This window comes from Vulpes lagopus, chromosome 2 (assembly GCF_018345385.1).
Source record: "Vulpes lagopus strain Blue_001 chromosome 2, ASM1834538v1, whole genome shotgun sequence".
In the NCBI taxonomy this organism is placed as follows: Eukaryota; Metazoa; Chordata; class Mammalia; order Carnivora; family Canidae; genus Vulpes; species Vulpes lagopus.
Genome location: NC_054825.1, coordinates 167434228 through 167448252, shown reverse-complemented (window position 1 = coordinate 167448252; position 14025 = coordinate 167434228). Strand labels below are relative to the sequence as shown.

Here is a 14025-nt window from a genome sequence, read left to right as displayed (position 1 = left end):
CCTGCCATGCTGTGAGGTAGGGGTAGGCGAGGTGTCGAACACAGAAGTTGAGTTTTAGAGCCACACTTAGTGCTCTCTCCCAGCATGACTCAAATTCTGGGCATGTAGGAGCTGAACCCAGGGGTACGAACGAAGCAGCAAATCCTCCAAAGTGTACCAGCTGTGTCCCAGTCTTCTGGGAGCATATCTGGTAGGAATCCACATGATACAGGATACAGAGGCATAAAAATACCCAACATATCCCTGTTACTGACTGCAAGTCTTCAGATTGTCATGTTTACTATGTAGTTCCAGATAAATTAAAAAAAAAAAATCTGTCCCTGCTTTTTGAAGTTCTTAATGGGTGACTTTTACCTTCAGGGGCTGAAATCACATGTATCTTTTTATAACTGAGCACTTGTAGGATATACAGGTTAAACGGGTTAAATCGGTATAAGTAGGACAGAGGAGTTAACTGGCTTGTCTTACACTGCGTGGCTGTTCTTATCAGAGGGAGGCAAGTCCAGGTACCCCTTGGTCACTCTGGGTATGTCCTTGTCTGAAAAGCATGAAGGAATTGTGAGAAGGTCGGAACTGAGTAGCAAAAATGAAATCGTAGAACAATCACCTACAATAGTATGTAGTTTCTACAGGTTGGATTAAGGGTCAGAAGGGGCCTTTACATGACAAACTCCCTCCCTCCCTGCCTGTTCAGGACTCCAAGTTCCAAGGTTCTCACCTGGGTGTGCATCTCTGGGACTTTCTCTCTCTGTTACCTAAGTCTTTCTGCCTTTTTCCAAAGTGGGTATCTTACCAGGTTTGGAAGGTCGTTGCTCTAAAATAAAAGGCTTAATTAAGCACATTCTTGAGATGCAAAAAATAGTCAGAAAATGTAGCCCAAATCCCAAAACATTCAAGCCTTTGAAGGACACAGAAAGGACTCAAGATTGACCAAGTGAAACTTCTTTATAACTGGTTGTTCTTTTTAAAAAAGGGAGGACTGAATCTGTATGCAAAGACCAAAAAACGCCCTCTCCCCAGGGAACAAGAACACTCCAATCAAGGTAAGCGTCCATTACCCAGACGTTCCCCTTACCCACAGAGAGCAGATTCCTGAAGTTCTCCAGCATCACATCTCGGTACAGCTTCTTCTGGGTAGGGTCCAGCAGCTTCAGCTCCTCCTCAGTGAAGACCACGGCCACATCCTTGAAGGTCAATGGCTCCTAAAACATGGAACACTGTGAAACACAAACACTCACCAGGTGAAAGGTAAACTCAGAGTCACTAAGGAAAGTAGGCAAGAAAGCAGGCAGTTGCTCAGTCTGGCAGGTCAAATTTAGTTTTGTTGATGTCTGATGCCAATAATGTCAATTCTAACCAACCAATCGTCCATGGTTACCCAATGAGCAAAGCAACGAACACGACTCTATGCTCAGTGTGAGCACTGCTGAGGGCAATTCCATCAAACTGCAATGCTTCAATCACATGGTCTGTCCATCTCACAATTTGACTCCAAGTGGTAAAATACCAATTTTTCCTCTGAAATAACTGTTCCCACACAGCCTAACGTTAGGAGTGAGCATGTCTGTACATACACCAAAATCACCCTCTCTGCCAGAGTGACTGTTCTTCACCAACCAGCCGCACACCCCTCCATCAGCAGCTGGGCAAATCCTGTTCTTTGTGGCCCTAGCCTGCAGCCCCCTACACACACCCGTATGTGTGTACACACACACACACACACACACACACACACACACACACACACACACGCCTTTTACAGGTTTCCATGTCAGCACTTAACAGAAGTAACCAATGGATATGTTTACGTAACCATGTCCACAACCAGATGAGGCCTCTAAAGCAGCACCTCAAACTGCGGAGTTTCAAATCACACTGTGTCATCCTCAGTTATGAACCGTGGCCCAAGGTTTTTAAGCAGATTGCTCTGGTCCACTGAGGAAAACAATGGACAGCAGTTGTAAATCCTGAAACACGGTGATCGACTATATTGTGATAGCTTCACTGTCTTCACTTAGACTGTGGCATGCCTTCTTGAGAGGGAGGCAAGTGCATGTGAGGGCTTTCAGAGTTATACTTTACCTCTGGCCTGTCCCTGGAACAGCTGTAACAAGGTATTAAAAGGTACAAGTTGAGCTGTGATTCTATACATACTTAACTTTTTCAGCAAATTCATGGATACAGTTTTAAGAAGAAGGAAGTTGAAGTAGCTATAGTAAGGTTTAATGCATGCTTGTCAACATATTACTCATTCCATAAATATTCAGTACCTATAAGACAGTATTAGACACAGGAATTAAAGAGATAAGGAAGAAAATAGCCCTGCTTCCATGGGGCTTGTGCTGGTGGTCCCCAAGCTCACTTCCAAGTTCTACGATTCATGAGAAGGACTCACAGGACTCAGTACATAATCACACTCACAGCTACAACTTTAAAAAACAACAACAACAAAAAACCCCAAAAAACAAAAACCAAGCAAAATCAGCAAAGGGAAAACATATATGGGGTGAGATCTGGAGGAGGCCAGGTGCAACCAGGTGTGCTGCTCTAACAAGTCTTAGCCATGAATAAAACAACAACTGAGCCCCTGGGTCCTGGCAAATCCCTGAACATGGGGGTGGTCTCAGGGACTCTTGCATGAACCAAGAGGTGAAGTAACCCAGCCACAGTCACACAGCTGGTTAGAGATAGAGGTCTAGTTCAAGCTGAACACACAGAACCTAGGTGCAGAGCCACTGTACTTTAACAGCAGTCCTGTAAAGGCCAAGATGTGTGTCACCAGGGGACCAGAAATGAGTCTATAAAGCAGATGACATTAATACCGTCTACTTATAGAAAAATGACTGTAAAGCAGGCTCTAGCCTAAGTATTTTTATATGATTGATCTCAATTGTCTCAGAACTCACGGAAAGTGAGAACTTTCTGGAGTATCGGGAATGTTCTCATCTGCTGTTATCAGTAACTACTCACAAGGTAGCTGCTAGCACTATCTCCCCTCCACTGATGAGCAAACTGCAGTCTCAGAAAGCGAATGTTATTTGTCGAAGACCATATACCTAATAAGTGGTGGTGAATCAGGACTGAAGTCGGGCAGCCTGGCTAACCATGCTGGAACCACTCTGCTATCCTGCTGGCCCAACGAGATCCGAAGGGCCAAACCAAAGGAACCCACCTCCCCACTCTGGAGAAGGAGTGGCACCGACAGAGTACATTTCTGAGCAGAATCCCAGATCAACCCCAAGACTAGAGGCAGCATAACGATGGGGAGAAAGCTTGGGCCAGAGGCAGCCAGTCGGACAATTAATTAAACAGATGTGGACCTGCCACTAACTCCCGAATCTATATCCAGCTCTGCCTTCTACACTGAGTCCTGCCTACTCAACTACCACCTGGATGTCTGAAAGGTATCGTGAAGCAGAAACAGCCCAATCTGAAGTGAGTCTTTCCTCCCGAATAGTTCTCTTCTAATCTCCCTGGTGTGGGTAAACACAAGTACCACCTACCTTAAAGGCATCCTTGATTCTTTCCTTTTCCTTATTCCTTACATCTATTCATTAAAAAAAAAAAAAAAAAAAAAAAAACCTCTGCCAATTATTATTCCAAAGTATACTTCAAATCTGTTTCTCCTCATCATTACTTCCACCTCTCTAATCCAACTCATCACCATCCTTTGCTTGGATGACTGAATAAACCTCTCAATTCACCCTGCTTACGTTGCTTAAGACACTTGAGAGTGACGATCTTGTTTCTAAACTGTCTGCTACCTGTCTCCATCTTCTAGAATGCCAGCCCCATGAAAGCAGGGGCATTAGCCGTGTTGCTCCCTGATATATCACCAGGGCTTAGAACAATATTTGGCCCATAGTAAGTGTCTGACAAATGTTGAATGAATAGAAAAGGGAAGAACAGCAACTCCTGAACTTCAAAAGCATATGTTCAATATGAATAGTAAAACAATACAAAGACGTACAAGTAACTCAGTGGACCAGAGTACAGAATGCAGGAACGGTCCCATCAGAGGAAAGCTAAATCAACTGTTCTTTCTCTTCCTCTGTATACATACTACTAAATATATATATATATATTATGCATAAATATGCAAAATATATATAACATATATTTATATATAAATATAATACTACTTCCTCTGTATATACTATAATACTACTTCCTCTGTATATACTATAATACTACTTCCTCTGTATACATACTACTAAATATATATATGCATGAATATGCATAAATATATATAATATACATTATATTTATATATAAATATAATACTACTAAATATATATATGCATAAATATGTTCAAAAATGTGTAAATGATAAAAGTAGTACTTCTTGACTTGCAAATAAATGATAAATATAATAAATGGCACTGTCATGATTGGCTATCCATCTCAAAGAAAATGAAATTAAATGTCAACCTTGGGCAGCCCAGGTGGCTCAGCGGTTTAGTGTTGTCTTCAGCCCAGGGCATGATCCTGGAGTCCCAGGATCAAGTCCCATGTCAGGCTCCCTGCATGGAGCTTGCTTTGCCCTCTGCCTGTGTCTCTGCTTCTCTTCTCTCTCTCTGTGTGTCTCTCATGAATAAATAAATAAATAAAACCTTAAAAAAAAAATGTCAACCTTACACCACTTACAAAAACACCCATATTAGAGATTAAAACATTTTTATTTTTTTAATTTTTTAAAAAAGATTTTATTTATTAATTCATAAGAGACACAGAGAGAGGCAGAGACATAGAGAGAGGGAGAAGCAGGCTCCCTACAGGGAGCCCGATGTGGGACTTAATCCCAGGACCCTGGGATCATGACCTGAGCCAAAGGGAGACACACTCAACCACTGAGCCAGCCAGGTGCCCCTAAAACATTTTTTTTAATTTACATATATTTTTTAAGATTTTATTTATTTATTTGAGAGACAGAGAGAGAGTACCATGAGCAGGGGCAGAAGGAAAGGGAGAAGCAGACTCCCCTGCTGAGCAGGGAGCCTGACATGGAGCTCGATCCCAGGACCCCAGGATCATGACCCGAGCTGAAGGCAGACGCTTAATCAACTGAGCCACCCAGGTGCCCTACCCCTAAAACATTTTTAAATAAGAACTATTTAGGTGCCTTTTCGGTTAGGCTTAGAATAGGTAAAGCCTTTGGCAGCTGGACATGAAACCACATTTTCAAAAGGGAACTAACAAATCATTAAACTGTGAAAATGTTACACTTCCACATGGTCAACTCACCACTCACAAAGTCAAGATTGAGAGAAATTAACTAACGCTTTTGATGGGCGAGTTAACAACTCTACTCTTCTTGAAAGAACACCTTTCATTAATGAAAAATGGGCAAAAGCATTTCATAAGGAATTTGCAGATGAGAAAATACAACTACAGCAAACATAGGGAAGATGCTCATCAGTACCTACTGTATGAGGAACTGCAAAAGACATGGAAGGTCTTAGCCACACCCCCTCCTCTATAAGATTAGCAAAAATGTTTAGTACTGATAAAGCCTTGGGAGATGAGCTAACCAGCAGAATGAACATCACTGAAGCACAAGCAGGGCAGTGGAAAGGAGAGCCTCCTGGAATATCATGGAAACCAAAGAGGAGATTAAAAATTAAAGGATAGGGAAGGCAGATCCAGAAGTTATACCTTTAATAACAGGAGTTCCCGTAGGACCAAATGAATAAAATAATAGTAACTATTACTAACAGTAATAGTCGTAATAGTAACATCCAGGCAGAAAAAGAATTAATGCCAAAAGACTGCAGAGCAAGGATAGTTAAGGTATGACCTTGAAAATGACACTCAGCCAAGATGCTGTCAAGCATAAACACAACAGACCTTTCTGGAAAAAAAAAAACTGCTGAAGTAACTAAGAACCCAGAATAAACTCTGCTCACCAGGAGATGAATGGAGAGGCCATGAGAAAAAAGGCCAGCACAAGACTGAAGACCAGTTCTCAAGGTATGAATGATGAATTTTCAGCTCAGGCAATTTGCCATTTGGGCATAAAGGCAACAGACATTTCTCAGCATGGGAATGCTCAGTGGGTATGGCATCTACAAGTCTTCTCTGGGAAAAGCAAATTGGGGAATGACATTAAGCACACCAACAGATAAATCAAAATGAAGCCAGGAATGAAGAAACGGGTAAAAAGGACAGGTGGCAGACAACGACTTCTATATACACAACCGAGACAAGTCCACTGTGGGGATCCATGCTGACAAATCAGAAGGTAATGACAGGGGCACTTGGGTGGCTCAGTGATTGAGTATCTGTCTTTGGCTCAGGGCGTGATCCCAGGTTCCTGGGATGGAGTCCTGCACTGAGTTCCCCGCAGGGAGCCTGCTTCTCCCTCTGCCTGTGTCCCTGCCTCTCTCATGAATAAATAAATAAAATCTTAAAAAAAAAAAAAAAAAAGAAGGTAATGACAGTAATTAACAGTATTTTCAGCTCTCAGAGCAAGTTCACCAATCATATTTAAAATTATATTGGAAAAAAAGTGACTAAGTTTCCAAATTCTTCCATAATGTTTTTCCATAAAAAAGAAAGCTTTATAAAAGAATCTCGCATGTGCTGAAAAAAAATAGGTAGCTAAAATTTTACAATTGCTTTTTTTTCTTTTGATTCAAAAAAAATGTTAACACATATGCAGGTATGTACTGTATGTGGGTGTGTATGAGACGGAGAGAAGAGAGCATGCACGTGCATATCTTTCTACATCCTAATAGCTTCATCCACTTTATCTCACTACATGCAGCACAAAATCTAGACAAGATAACAAATGAAACTATAATAATCTAACATCAACCCAAAGGATGGATATGGAGTCCACTCCGCTACATTTTTTTTCTTCCTTTGCTGTTATAAACAACACTGCAATGATTATTCTGCGAACACTTGCTCTGATTTGGAATGAACCTATACACTGGGGGATATTGGAGCAAACATATGTGGAACTAAAGGCTAAAAAATGTCTTTTGCACTTTTGTGCAATATACCCGTTTCTCCATCGGCTCACACTGAGCTCTGATCTTTCAAATCTTTGGTTGTCTGCTAAAAAAAAAAAGAATCATACCTTGTTTCAATCTGTACTACCTTGACTGATAGAGGTTGATCATTTTTCATATAATTATAGGCCATTTGTGTTTCTTTTCCTCCTTCCTAAGAATGCTTGGGTCTTTATTTGAACCTCTCTTTCAAAAACAAAGATTATAATTTATAATTTTGTCATAGATGACATTTTTCCCCTAATATGATCTTTTTAAAAAATATTTTATTTATTTATTCGTGAGACACACAGAGAGAAGCAGAGACATAGGCAGAGGGAGAAGCAGGCTCCCTGTGGGGGACTGATCCTAAGACGCTGGGATCACAACCTGAGCCCAAGGCAGAAACGCTGAACCACTGAGCCACCCAGGTGACCCTAGTATGTTCTCTTTTAACTTTGTTTATGGGGTACTAGTAGGGTGTATTACCTGGAGAATATGACCTCTGTAAAGAAATCAGAGAAAATGTCCCAGGGAGGAGAAAAGCTCAGGCAGAGAAAGATTCATTATTTGAGCATCATCTCTCTGTATGATTTAGGCTCAGGCCTTTAGATGAAATGATTATTGATTGGCAGGAGAACAAGGAGCGGAATGGCAAATTATAGCCATACTGACCAGGGTTCAAGTCCAAGATTCCTCACTCGTTTCTTCCTTTCTACCATCTCTCTCACATAGCTACTTTGTGGATAAATGCAATGAGCAATGCCATTACTTGCTCAATACACTGTTTTCTCATCTCTTCTCCCAAGGGAGGGGGATATTTTTACGCTCTGACACCTCATGTGTCATTTCTGGAGAGAAAAGAGATCTCAACCCACCTGAAACTGGGTCTTGTCCTCCCCATCCTGAGAAAGGGCTGAGGCTTGAGAGTGGACAGCTGCGGGAGAAGGAAGCCATGAGAAGGGGTGGCCCCTGCCTGGGCTCACGGACCATCTACCAGGACCCTAGCAATGTCTGCTGCTTCACATGCTGGATTCTTCTCCTCCACCTCACTTTTCCTCTCTCCACACCTGGTTCCAACTCTCCCACCACACTCCCCTCCTGAGCTCTCACCTCTCTCCCCGGGCCTCAAGGTCCAAGTCTCCATGGTCCCTTCTAGGTTTTCCCAGGGTGGCAGTAATTTTAGCTCTCCTCTGATCTTCTTAAGCTAGAGAAGCAGAAGTTCTGGGCCTTCAGTATTCTTGAGGTTCTCCAAGCTCTGACAAGGGAGTGTCAGATGGCTAGCTGGGCTCCAAAGGGAGGACCTGTCTCCACCTTCACGTTCCAAGCCTGGTTCGTTCCCATGCTCCAGGGACCTCTGGGCTCAAGAGGGGAACTTGACTTGATCTAGTCCTTTCTTCTGGACCCCAGAGCTCTGGGTCTTCCTTCTGGATGCACACCTTTTGGATACCACTCATTCAGTGGACGCTTACTGAGTCGCTGTATGCATCATCCCTGCTCCAGAAGGACTCACAGTCCACAGAGCCAAGAACACTGCAGATGGCTGTGGACAGTTTGAGAAGTTTCCGCTGGGAAGGCCTAGCAGCAGTAGAGTCACAGTGAGACACAGAGCCATACAGAAGGGTGGAGATGCTACCAACACATTAGCCCTGTGTTCTGTGAAGGAAAATCTAGAGTGTGAAAGCTTTACTAAGGTGATACTGTGGGCACTGAGGAAATAAAAATGATTAAAAATCCCTGTCCTGGGGGTACTGGCTGGCTCAGTCAGAAGAGCATGGTACTCTGATCTCAGGGTCATGAGTTCAAGCCCCATGTTTGATGTAGAGATTACATACATACATATATATACATACATACATACATAAACTTAAAAAAAAAATCTCTGTCCTCAAAGATTCTGTAATTTAAGACACAGGTTAGCAATGGCCTTCTAACTCAGGGTTTGTAATCTTTTCTGTTCCATAGCCTCCTTTGGCATGATACTCACAGACTCTTACTCAGAGTAACATTGTAAGTGCATTAAAAAACAAACAGGGGGGATCCCTGGGTGGCGCAGCGGTTTGGCGCCTGCCTTTGGCCCAGGGCGCGATCCTGGAGACCCGGGATCGAATCCCACATCGGGCTCCCGGTGCATGGAGCCTGCTTCTCCCTCTGCCTGTGTCTCTGCCTCTCTCTCTCTCTCTCTGTGACTATCATAAATGAAAAATTAAAAAAAAAAAAAAATTTAAAAAAAAAAAACAGGGGATCCCTGGGTGGCTCAGCGGTTTAGCACCACCTCTGGCCCAGGACGTGATCCTGGAGTCCTGGGATCAAGTCCCGCATCGGGCTCCCTGCATGGAGCCTGCTTCTCCCTCTGCCTGTGTCTCTGCCTCTCTTTCACTCTGTGTCTCTCATGAATAAATACAATCTTAAAAAAAAAGCAACACACAGGATTATTTTAAAGCCTAATTACACTGGAATACAACATTAAAAAAATAATAAAACACCAGGGATGTGCTTTTTTTTACACATTAAATATTAAGAATTTATTAACTACTGTATTTTCAAAATAGTAATGAGCAAGTAATATTTTAAAACATCTGTACCAACTATAATATAAAAATATCTATGATTTACATGGATAACAGAGCCATGGGTTCTGATGATACTGTTAGAGTTTGTCACCTGCCTTCATAATTAAAAGAAATGCTAATTTTCACTCAACTCGTGTATATTTTTTCCCTCTCAAGTTCATGAACACTCCTGCATTATGCCCATGGACTGGAGTTCAAGAACTCCTTTTCTAAGTGAATCCTTCTCCTGCCACCACCAAGTTGAATTAGTCACTCTGAGACCCTGAACCACTTTAGGTTACTGGCTTGCAACCTTTAAACACAGCTGCCCTGTTAAGATCTCTAAATCATCGGGGTGGGGGATCCCTGGGTGCTCAGTGGTTCAGCACTTGCCTTTGGCCTAGGGCGTGATCCTGGAGTCCCATGATTGAGTCCGCATCGGGCTCCGCTCCCCGTATGGAGCCTGCTTCTTCTTCTGCCTGTGTCTCTGCTTCTCTATGTGTCTCTCTCTCTGTGTCTCTCATGAATAAATAAATAAAATCTTAAAAAAATTTTTTTAAAATAAATAAACCATCAGGGTGCCTGGGTGATTCAGATGATTAAGCAGCCAACTCTTGATTTCAACTCCAGTCATGATCTCATTCGGGATCTTGGGATCAAGCCCTGTGTTAGGCTCTGCACTCAGCAGGGAGTCTGCTTCAGGATTCTCTCTCTGCCTCTGCCCCTCACCCCTTGTTTGCACTCATGCGCTCTCACTCTCTCTCTCCCTTTGAAATAAATGAATCTTTAAAAACAGAGAGAGAGAGATATCTCTAAATCATCAAGGGAATGGGCCCTTCTCTTTATTCATGTTCTCCATTTTGCATGGGCCTGGCACACATTTTACAAATTCTATCAATGGGATGTGAAGCACAGAGACAAACAGAACTCTTGGAACCAGCTCGGAGCCAGTCAGTAGGTAATGTAAATACACTGACGGTGAGTTCCCTCCTTTCCCTTCTTTGCCTGATCTGCTTTCTCCTGAGACCCGAGCCACAGGGCAGGTTCAGAGAGATACATACCTTTGGGGTGCCCACTATAAGATATTTCCTGAACTCACATCTCCACTTTGCCCTCAGACCTCTACGTAGTCCACTATGGCAAGCACCTCCCTGTCTCCCAGTTTGTGCACTGCCCTGCACAGGAGATTGCTGTCTGAAGCAAACGTGGAACACTGGGCAACCTACTAACCTCTGAGGTGGAGGACAAAGAGCAGGGGTCAGATCTCTAACATTGTCTTTCAGACCAATGCCATTTAAATTCAGCTCCTCTGGACCCTCCAGGACTGTGCCTGCCTCAGGGCCTTCACTGATGTTCCCCTTCCCCAGTATCACAGACCCTTCACTTCCTTTGGGTCCTTACTCACCACCCTTCCAGTGATATCATCACCTTTTCCCTGAATTCATCCCTAATTATCCTTCCTACTACTGCAAACCCCTCTTCTAGCCCTCCCAAAGCATCTTCCCTGCTTCATTTTTCCCATGAAATTTATCACCTAACCTACTATCTGTTTTTCTTTTTTACTATCTTCCTGTGTCCACGAGAATGCGATGGCTGGGATTTTAGTCTGCTCCGGGCACAACATAGGTACCCAATACATATTTAAATAGGAAACTGGGACTGAAGTGACCTCAGCCTGCTGATACTTGGATCCTGGGTTCTTTGATGCCAGCAATGGAGCAGAATGGTTTTCTTCTGCCATGCATTCGCTTCGTCAGTTATGTGCTAAGGACCATGCTGGGTCTGTTGGGACACAGTGGTGATCAGGGCAGGCAAGGACTGCACTTGAGCAGCTACATTCTAGCTGGGAACACATTCCCTGACATTCTACTATCTGTCAGGTGCTTAGGTTTAAATAAAGATACACTCCTTTGCCATATGGAGCTCACACTGGGGAAAGAAAGAGGATGACCAATATAATTGGTGACGCAGACAGTGGGACAAAGGGTAATGGGAATAAGAGACATTACAAAGGTAGAAATAACAGGAATAGATGAATAACTACACGCAGGTGAAAGGAAATCAAATATAAGTCTGGAATTAAAGTTTAAGGAAAACAGGCAAATTATGGCGCTTTAATCCAGAGAGTAAAACGAGAGGCAGGGTTGGGACGATGCAGGTCTTGACTCTCAATACTGGAGCTGTCAAACGGCCTGGGTGTAAGTTCTGGCTCAGCTGCTTTGTAGCTGTGTTAACACTAGAAGAGAGACAAATCTTTGAATGAGTCTGTTCTTTCTGCTGTCAAGTGAAAACAGTACTTCTTACTCAAAGAGCTGAAAGAATTGTCTTTTTCACACATATACACATGGATACCTATTTGAATAAAGCTCATAGCCTACTACGTGGCACACAAAATCCTTAGCCAACCTCTATCACTGCTGTTATTCATTCATCCTAGCACTAACCTAGGAATACTAACCTAGGCACAAAGACACATTCAGCATCCCACCTCAGGGACTATAACAAACACTGTGGACACTGGAGCAAATAAGATGGACAAGATATTTCTTCTTATAGTGCTTGCATTCTGGTGAGCAAACAAATCTATAAATAAGGTGATTTCTGAGTACAAAAAGGGCAATGAAGAAAGTAAGACCAACGTGACAGATTCTTGTTTACCAACCAGAACATAAGTTCTCTGGGACAGAACACAGGTGGCAGGTGTAGAAGGGACAACATTAATCAGGTTGTCGAGGACGGTCTCCAAGGCCTGCATGAAAATAAATCAGCCATGCAAAGATATGGGATAGGAAGAGTACAGAGGGAGGCGCAGGTGCAAAGGCCCTGATTCCCAGTTAGAACACCTCAGCATTCTCATCTGTAACATGGGACTAACAGTATCTACCTCACAAAGTTGCTGAGCAAATTAAATAGTATTTGACAGGTTACCCTATGCCAAGCACTATCCTAGGTACTAGGGATACAGCAATGAAAGCCCTTAGCCTAACTGGCAAACAATAAGCACTTAATTAATACACACCATTATAGTTACTGTAATTATTTCTTCCCTCCACCTAGCACAGTCCTGAAGCAGTATAAGCCTGAGTGATTTACTGACTAAATGAACCAATACTACAAGCCAGGGAGACAGTACACTAAATCAAGACATCAGGAAATTGCCCCAAATTTAGAAAAAAAATCATTTTGGGGTAGTGGGGGTGGGGAGGCAGCCATGGCTGAGGGGCTGGTATGGGCATTTGTCAAGACCGTGGTATGAAAAGTAAGCTCCAGAAAGGAGGAGAGTCTTGTCTGGGAAAAGAGCTGGCATTGCCATAAAACAGTAAGAAATCAAAATTCTACTTACTTGGAGCTCTAATATCAAGAGACCAAGGGCTATTCCTTTCTCTTCTATGCCGTCCTGAGAAAGGAACAGTCCCAAGAAGGCAAGGCCATGAAATAAAAAAGAGGCAGGAGAGAACATGATTTTTTCACAATCCCAACACACAACAGGGAGAAATCTCTGAGCACCAGTTGAATGTAATCTAGCCTTCCTGTAATCCACTCCTACTACCAAGAAGGTGACCTCCCTCCCTATGGGGCTCAGACAGGCCATGCCATTCCTGCTGTAGGCCTCATCTACAAGCCTGCATTCACTGTAGCTTCCAGAAGACAATTAGATAGCCAACAGATACATGAAAAAATGCTCAAGATCACTCATCATCAGGAAAATGCAAATTGAAACCACAATGAGATATCACCTTACACCTGTCAGGATGACTAGAATCAAAAAGACAAGAAGTAACAAGTATCTATGAAGATGCAGAGACAAAGGAATCCTGGTAATATAGATTGGTGCAACCACTGTGGAAAGTAGTCTGGAGGTGCCTCAAAAAATTAAAAATAGAAATACCATATGATCCAATAATTCCACTACTGGGTTTTTACCCAAAGAAATAAAAAAACGCTAATTTGAACAGATACACACCTTTGTGTTTATTGCAGCATTATGTACAACAGCAAAATTATGGAAGCAACCCAAGTGTCCATCCACAGATGGATGGCTAAAGAGGATGTGGTATTTGTATATACGATGGAATATTACTCAGCCATACAAAAGGGTGACATCTTGTCATTTGCAACATGGATGGACCTAGAGGATATAATGTTAAGTGAAATGAATCAGAGAAAGACAAATATGGTATTATTTTCCTTATATGTAGAATTTAAGAAAAAAAACAAATGAACAAAGAAAAAACGAGATAAAAAGCCAGACTCTTGGGGATCCCTGGGTGGCGCAGCGGTTTGGCGCCTGCCTTTGGCCCAGGGCGCGATCCTGGAGACCCGGGATCGAATCCCACGTCGGGCTCCCGGTGCATGGAGCCTGCTTCTCCCTCTGCCTGTGTCTCTGCCTCTCTCTCCCTCTCTCTCTCTGTGTGTGTGACTATCATAAATAAATTTAAAAAAAATAAAAAAAAAAAAAAAAAAGCCAGACTCTTAAA

General features: G+C 42.7%; 1 protein-coding gene across 5 annotated transcripts in view; it reads right to left on the bottom strand.

Moving 5' to 3' along the window:
* LOC121484574 (zinc finger protein 180) overlaps nucleotides 1-14025 on the bottom strand; it is a 59588-nt gene that overhangs the window by 4485 nt on the left and 41078 nt on the right. Inside the window, exons 1-3 of one of the 5 annotated variants that reach the window (XM_041743987.1) lie at nucleotides 1076-1197; nucleotides 719-814; nucleotides 469-538 (exon numbers count right to left, since the gene is read on the bottom strand). The exons of 1 other annotated variant lie outside the window; for it this stretch is intronic. Coding sequence is in view for 2 of the 4 variants with exons in the window: in XM_041743985.1 (XP_041599919.1) it covers nucleotides 1076-1202 (127 nt within the window). In the remaining 2 variants the exon portion in view is untranslated. Of the gene's footprint in view, nucleotides 1-468; nucleotides 539-718; nucleotides 815-1075; nucleotides 1204-8108; nucleotides 8746-14025 lie in introns of those variants that run through there. 3 more of the 5 variants (XM_041743986.1, XM_041743985.1, XM_041743988.1) reach the window with 3 other exon arrangements.